Raw genomic sequence first — 7,970 nt, 5'->3', positions numbered from 1 at the left:
GCTGGAGGTTTCTTCCTGTTAAAAGGGAGTTTTTCCTCTCCACTGTCGCTACAAGCATGCTTAGTGTGAGGGATTAAGGAGAGGATAAAATCATAAGGAAAACAGCAAAGTTACTCTTAATGGTTTTTTGATTAAAAGGATTTTTTAAGTTTAACCCCTAGAATGCTTTTTATTTAAATTTCCATTTACAACAGGGTTCTTTGCTAGCAACAATAATGGAACAAAATTCACTCCATAATTTCTTTCCTTCCAAATTCTGTTCCTTCTCAGATCTGATCTAATCTTTTCTATAAGCTGAATTTCTGCTATATTTGTATGTTCATCAACACACAGGAATCCATCTTGCACTGCTCCATATTTAATCATTCAAGTAAGGGGTCAGCCAATCATCTTTCAGTATTATGTGTTAAATTGGATACACAAAGCTTTGATGAAAGCAAGATCTGATGAGCTCACAGCCAAAGCGAAGCAGACATGGCAGCTCTACATGTAGCTGCTGCTATCACATCTGTTTGATCAAAATGACCATTTTCATCATTGAAAGAGGAATAGTGAAAGTTGTTTCGGTTTCCTATTTAGATGCTTTAATTTATTACCTGATCTGCTAAAAGTAGGGATGTAAGAAAAAAAATTGTTCTGTTAAATAATAGTTCATTGAACCCCAGTCGGCCTCAGCAGATGGCCGCTCACACTGAGCCTGGTTCTGCTGGAGGCTTCTTCCTGTTAAATGGGAGTTTTTCCTCTCCACTGTCGCTACAAGCATGCTTAGTGTGAGGGATTTCATTTTCTGATGTACTGTAAAGTGCCTTGAGATGACATGTTGTGAACTGGCGCTATAGAAATAAACTGAATTGAATTGAATGTCATATCACAAGACAGGTTAGTTAATGTCAGTTAATGAAAAAAGATTTGGGCCTTTAGGAGATCCATTTTAGGCTAGAGATGGGAATGTCCAGGCCAGGTGACGCCACTGGCCCTTTTAGGAAGGACACACATGTGAGCTGCGCTCTGAATAAGAGGTCTGAATTCTTCCAAAAGAGCAGACGCACGATAAATTATCATATTCTTATTTTAAACTCACACAAGTAATCACTTTATACATGCCTTATGGAATGTTTTTGACGCTGAGTCTTAATATTATATAATAACTTCAAGGGTGGAAGAGTGGCTTAGTTGTTTAGTGCATAGCACTTGGAATTCATAAGGTTTTGACTTCAAGCCCCACTCCCACAGACTGCCACTCTGAGTCAATGAGCAAAGGCTCTTCACCCAACACTGCCCCCCGAGCATCGCACAATGGCATCCCACTGCTCCCCGAGCACTGCACAATGGCAGCCCACTGCTCCCCAAGGGGATGGGTGAAATGCAGAGGTGTATTTCTCCAATGTGAGATTAATAAAGTTGAGGAGACACTAATGTATTGCATCCTATTCTAGGCTCATTGCCAGCTTTTCATGTGCCCACAGCTTTTCTCCCACTCGTGTGGATCTGTTTCTGCACACTGGTGTCAACCTTTGTCACCTTGAAGGTGTTAACCACTGGTGAAAATAAAACGCCTATGATTGGCTGTCTATTGTCACAGGGCTGTTTTCTTCCTGGTTGTGGTTGTCACTACCTGATCCATACTGGAAGCTTGATCTGTACCATCACCTCATTTGTGCATATGCAAGCAGCTATTCATGAACCCAAGAACAGAACCATTGTTGAACAAAAAGGAAAAACAAGAAAAAGAAAACAAAAGCCTGTTTCAAAAGCCGAAAACAAACAAAGTAAAAAAGTCTTGAATATACCCAAATATTTGGTAAAAATGTTCAGTGGAAAAAAATGCCGAAAACAGCATATCAGAAAATTTAGCTGCGATAAAACATGATTCTGATGTGATGATCTGAAGCTGTTTTGTCGACCCTGACCTGGACAGCTTGAAAGCACTAACTCTGCTCCGTACAAGAAAATCTCGATTTAGAACATCAAGAGGTCTTGGGTTATTGATGAGGTCAATCTTCTGAAGCATGCCAACAAATCCACCTCAGATTTTCTTTAAAAAATTGGTTTGAAGAGTCCTGGAGAATTTTATCACAAAAAAATTTAGCTAAAATATAAAGAGCAAGAGAAGAGAGCAAAACCCTTTTTTTCTATTTTCATTTCATAAATGTAAGAAAAAAAGCAAAAAAATATTTGAAAAATGTAATTTAGAAATATTTGAACAGGTCTACATGCATACATTTCAGTCACAGCCCAGTGACACAACCTGACTGACTCTTGGTTTAACTACTATAACAATGACTGGTACTGCGCTAAGTACATTTCCACAACCTTAAACAGCGGGGGTGGACTCAGATTTCAGCTTTCAAAAACGTACAATCAGCAATTAAGTTGATCCCGTCCTGCTATCATCGCAACCCCACCCTCATTACAGGAGAGCAGAAGACCTCGCCTATTCAGCCAGGCCAACAATTCCCTTTAACGACCCCCCCTTTCAGAGACTTAGACGAGTATGGGGCATTGCAGGCTAACAAAAGAAGCCAAAGGGCGTTCAGGTGGCGTAGTGGTTAGTGAACACAATCCATGTAAGGAGGCCTTAGTCCTCGACGCAGCCGACCTGGATTTGAATCTGTTGAGCCTGTAGTCCTTAGCCGCATGTCTCTTCCCCTCTCTCATACCCCCTTTCCTGTCACCCTACTGTCAGAAAAACGAGCCACTCTGCCTTAAAAAAAAAAAAAAAAAGCCAAAACGACACCTATTCCAAAGGGGTGTATCCCTTCGTCCGTTCCTATTTGCATGTTTTCAAAACAAAAACAAGGCTTTGTTGGGCTACTGTACAAAACCTTTAAATCAACGCTATTCCTGACATTTTGAATGGAAAAAGCTTCCTGGATGGGAAGCAAAACGTCTTCAAACTTGGAAACAAAGTCCAGTGGATTGCTTTTATTTTTTTTTGGAATGATTATGACCTGGATGACTGAAAATCTTCACCAGCATATAAAAAAAGTAATGATAATTCGGATCTTATTAATTTTGTGCCATGCATCCTTGCCACACTATACAACTATTATTTTGGATCAGCTTTGATTATTTGGATGCATTGCTACAGCCTCCTAGCAGGGTCATTGAACACAGCAATTTTGCAAATCCTTGACTAGCAAGTTCTTCAACTTGCTACTGAAATGGAGGGGTGTTGCTGGTAATCTGAAGTCATAATCTGAGCTCATAATCTTCAAAATAAAGAGAGGCTCCCTGTTGTTGACATTAAGACTTAGAGCTAATCCAAAAATCAATATTTCTGCAGCTTGCATATAATGTAAAGGAGGCAGCAAAGCTGCCCTGTGTATTTAGACTTTATTCAATTTCTTTCTGATTAAACAACATGTATAATAAAACATTACTAATCAGTGTTGGCCTGGCTGTAGATCTATATAATCTGAATTCGTATTGGTTTCTTGACTCTCAGCTATTGCAGAATAAAATTGGGTGTGGCTTTAACCTGTTCCTGAATTCCAGTTCAGGCCTATGAGGCAAGAAGTTGTTGTGCTAGTTTGCCTTTGAACAGTAAACACCAATGTAAGCTCTCTAAATAATTAAATACTTCTTTGTATTTTGATCTTGAATTGACTTTTTTATCACATATAAAATCAATAAAAAAAGACTGGAGACAAATTTCTTTAATATCTAAGTGTATATAAAATTTGACATGTTAGGGTAACTTTTTTCACTGTCTGCTGAAACTGCAGAGGCTGTTTTACCAAAGATGTCTGCTAGGGGCACATTCCACCACTAAAAATGTGTTGTTTGGCTTTTGTGTTTGGTTCACACAGATTACCCTATGACAGATGAGTTGTACAAAGGTTTTTGGGTTCCCCCCCCCCCTATTCCTGCATGTTTTATAATGATTTAAAAAACAAAAAACAAAACATGCATTGGAGCATTGGAAATGTACAGTAGGGATATTCTTTGTCGTTAACAAAGCATGTATCTAAGGCTACATTCACACTGCAGCCTGAAGTAAGCCAAAACCTTTTTTTTGGCCAATATGCGACCTGTATCTAATCTTTTCATGGCTGTCTGAACAACACAGATCCGATTTTTTCCAATCCTACCCAGGCCATTTGGCTATGTGGTCCTGAATCCGATACGAATCAGATCTTTTCAAATCTGACAAAGGTTGCAGACAAAGGTCACTATGCTAGGTCTTGTTAATAAGCAGTGCCAAGAGAAACAACAGCCATAGCAGACGATGATGCGGAGAGCAGTATTTATGTTTAACCATCTTGAAAGATTGTGTTTTTATGGTTGGGAAAGATCGCTAGGTGCACTCCAGCAATACCATCCATGTTTACTTCCGTAAACACAGAGCACGCTGGCGTGTGACATCATTGCGTCCTCTACTGTATATTGTATGACTGCAGTTCACACAGGAGATCACATGCAAGTTACATATACATACAAACAAATCAGATTTCACAAAAAAATCTGAATTGAGCTTGAAGGCCTGCAGTGTGAACGTAGCCAAAAGGCGTTTTTTTTTATTTTTATTGTGCATTCCCTCTGCTTTCTTTTACAAGGGTGTATTGCCCGTTGCATTTTTAATTCCATATGTTCATATGCATTCCCATCTATCTAGCTATAATTATGATAACTTTGAATCACACGATTAACCATAAACCATCCCTATCGACGTCCAACAATGTCGGCATTCTTGCCTGAGGTGGTATCCTGAATGGTCCGGATAAAGACGATGTTTTCTCATGAATCTCTTTCCCTTTCCTCTCCAGAGCACCACTCTGATCCTTTGGATTGGTCTCATTGTGTCCTGTAGCATTCAGATGGTGTTTTCTGCCCGTTGCCTCGCCGCCTGTGCTTCCTTCTTAGGACTTCCCGGTTGCCCCAAAAGAATGAGGCGTAAAACCATCACTAGACCGGTAAGTCTTCAACCGTTCATTGTGCTTTTAAAATGTCATTCGTTAAGGAGATTTATTTGGACTGTTTTGAAAATCACTTTCCAAAATTTTGCTTGTTTAGATCGAGGTAAAACCAGCAAAAGATGCCTCCCGGCCGCGCTATAGTGAACCCCCAAGACGGCACCATGACACTTCACGGGTGTATGCTGAACCTCCAAGAATCCATAATATGCAGCCTCGACATCATACCGAGCATACCAGACGCCATGATGAACGTTCTCAACTTCACATCAACTCTCCTGTAAACCACAATAAACCAACCAAACATTATACCGAGCCTCCAAGAACCAACAAGAAACCATCAAGGCGCACTACCACGCCTCCACGACCGGAGCACCAAGCTCCTTCAAGACATCTCCCTTACCACGGTCGGAGTACTCCCCACTCAGAAAGGGAGCCTCTTCGGCAATCTCACAGCGAATGGTCGGACATAGAACGTCAAGAAACAAGGAGCAGCAGTCAACAAAGGGGACGGGAACCGCGCCATGACCTGAGGAGGGGCACATCCAACAGGTCCAGCTTTTGGATATAGTTCTTTATAAATTGCGCATTGTCGTTTGTTGCTGCTGAAGCCTCCAAGGTGTCCAGGATGATGCAGAGAAGAATCTCTTTACCCTAAGACTACAGCTTTTACTAGCCATAGTGTCAGGGACTGTAGGCATTATGTTTTTATTCTGCAAGTCAAGGAGTTTTTTCTGAAATTCAGGACATTGTGTGCTTGTGAATGTTGGTGCTGATCTTCCTGGTTATATTAGACAGAGAGCATTAGAAATGACTGTTTTACCTTTTAATCTTAAAGCATGGTGCCATCCTACAGTAAAAAGGAGAAGCTGTTTGTTTTTTGGGGAGGTTTAGCCATGAAATGGAAGGTATAATACCTTTCTATGTATCACAGGCTCTGAGAAAAGGCCTGGAGGCCAAATTAAGCTGTTCAACCACCCAGTTCTCTATCAATGGAGGAACAGACCAGCAATGTTTTTGTTTTTATTATGGAAACCTTTACTGATTTTACTTCAACTGCATGAGCGTGAACATATGTTTATTCAAACTGTACTGCCCTACCATACCGATACCATTTGAAAATGATAGCTGAGCTGGACTCGACAAAGCTTAGCTTGACTAGATAAACATAAAGCTAGTTAGGTAAACGTTATATATGTACTCTGCACAATCAATAATTTATTTATTTTACTTAAGGTGGGAAGAATCAGACTGAAGTTCTGTCCGGGGAGGACATTTCATAGGTCTCAAAGACTCAAATGGAAACGGAGATGGAAAAAACAGAATGGGTGTTAATGATGAGCTGTAACAGCTCCTGTTCTTAAAGTTCTGGTACTAAAGTTTGAGGAAATCCTTTTGTTTTAACCGATTATATAAAGGCCAAAATAAAAAGAAAAATATCCCCCAAAACTAATCTGAAGCCTATAAATAGTGTTACAAAAGTTTGACTAAAGCGTATATGGACAAGGCTAGGCTAACTACTAAAGGTCAAAGTTCACAGATTAGCCTCCTCATAAAAATGGACTCGATATTTATTATGACAAATACTTTAAAGTTTCCGAACATTCATTAAAAGGCTAAATGTGTGACTGTCCTTATTTAAAAACATAAGCAAAGTTGGTGAAGAAAAAAGAGGCTTTAATAGATGCTAAAGAGCATGCTAGCTTCATGTTAGCAGAAACAACAGAATGAATGCTGAGCCGTAAGAGCTCCTGTTCTTAAAGTTTTGGTACCAAAGTTTAAGAAAACAAATCCTTTTGTTTTAACCGATTATATAAAGGCCAAAATAAAAATAAAAAATCCACCAAAACTAATCTGAAGCTATTAATAGTATAACAAATGTTTGACTAAAGCATATATGGACAACGCTTCGCTAACTGCTAAATCAGAGTTCACAGATTAGCTTCCTCATAAAAAGGGGCTTAAAATTTATTGTGACAAGTAGTTTGAAGTTTCTCAACATTAATTAAAAGGCTAAATGTGGGACTCTGTTCTCAATTAAAAACATAAGCAAGTTGGTGAAGAAAAAAGGGACTTTAATGGATGCTAAAGAGCATGCTAGCTTCATGTTAGCCGAAACAACAGAATGGGTGTTAATGATGAGATGTGAGAGCTCCTGTTCTTAAAGTTCTGATACCAAAGTTTGAGGAAACAAATCTGTTTGTTTTAACCGATTATATAAAGGTCAAAATATCCACCAAAACTAATCTGAAGCCTATTAATAGTTTTACAAAAGTTTGGCTAAAGCATATATGGACAACGCTTTGCTTAGTGCTATAGGTCAGAGTTCACAGATGAGCATACTCATAAAAATGGGCTCAAAACTTCTTATGACAAATAGTTTAAAGTTTCTGAACATTCATTAAAATGCTAAATGTGGGACTCTGTTTGAAAAACAAGCAAGTTTGTGAGGAAAAAAGAGGCTTTAATCATGCATGCTAGCTTTAGCTAGTAGCATTGTTAGATTTTTTACAAAAACAGAAAAATTTGTTCAATCCCTCAGAACTTTAAGAACAAAACGGTATCATTCTTGTTCTTGGAACATTTTGGTGTCAAACAACTGTGATTGGTCAGCTAAGGCAAAGTGGACAACAGCCCAATGAACGCTGCGGTGGGAGCTACATATGTGGAAATACATTTAAGGCAATTAACTCAGTGCTTTGTTCTTGCCACTCTTAGTAAAGGAAAGTATTTCTATATTCAAACCCTGAACAGGTGTTACAGTGAGCAAAATACATTTTTTTCATCACAGAAGCCTAATTTAGTTTTATATTGTGTTCTCTGTTTATACTTGAAATATGATAGCTGAGCTGGACTCAACTTTGTTTAGCTCGACTGGATACACAAGAGTTAGTCTGACTCTGTTGAAAGAGAACAAATCTGCAACATAGCACCAAAGTATTGAAGCAACTTATGGACAAATCTGTGCTTTCTTTATGTCGGAGTCGGGCGACACAAACCTGCTTAAACTAGATCGTCTGTTTATTTTAAATTTTTTTCAAATGCCTCATTCCC

General features: G+C 39.0%; 1 protein-coding gene across 1 annotated transcript in view; it reads left to right on the top strand.

Moving 5' to 3' along the window:
• LOC107091482 (keratinocyte-associated protein 3-like) overlaps positions 1-7,497 on the top strand; it is a 26,609-nt gene extending 19,112 nt beyond the window's left edge. Inside the window, exons 5-6 of the mRNA XM_015385431.1 lie at positions 4,770-4,916; positions 5,017-7,497. Of these exons, the coding sequence (XP_015240917.1) occupies positions 4,770-4,916; positions 5,017-5,487 (618 nt within the window). The 3' untranslated portion in view covers positions 5,488-7,497. The remainder of the gene's footprint in view (positions 1-4,769; positions 4,917-5,016) is intronic.
• The last annotated feature ends 473 nt before the right edge of the window (positions 7,498-7,970 follow it).

The sequence above is a fragment of the Cyprinodon variegatus genome, unplaced genomic scaffold (assembly GCF_000732505.1).
Source record: "Cyprinodon variegatus isolate N-32 unplaced genomic scaffold, C_variegatus-1.0 Scaffold339, whole genome shotgun sequence".
In the NCBI taxonomy this organism is placed as follows: domain Eukaryota; kingdom Metazoa; phylum Chordata; class Actinopteri; order Cyprinodontiformes; family Cyprinodontidae; genus Cyprinodon; species Cyprinodon variegatus.
This window is presented reverse-complemented; position numbering and strand designations above follow the sequence as displayed.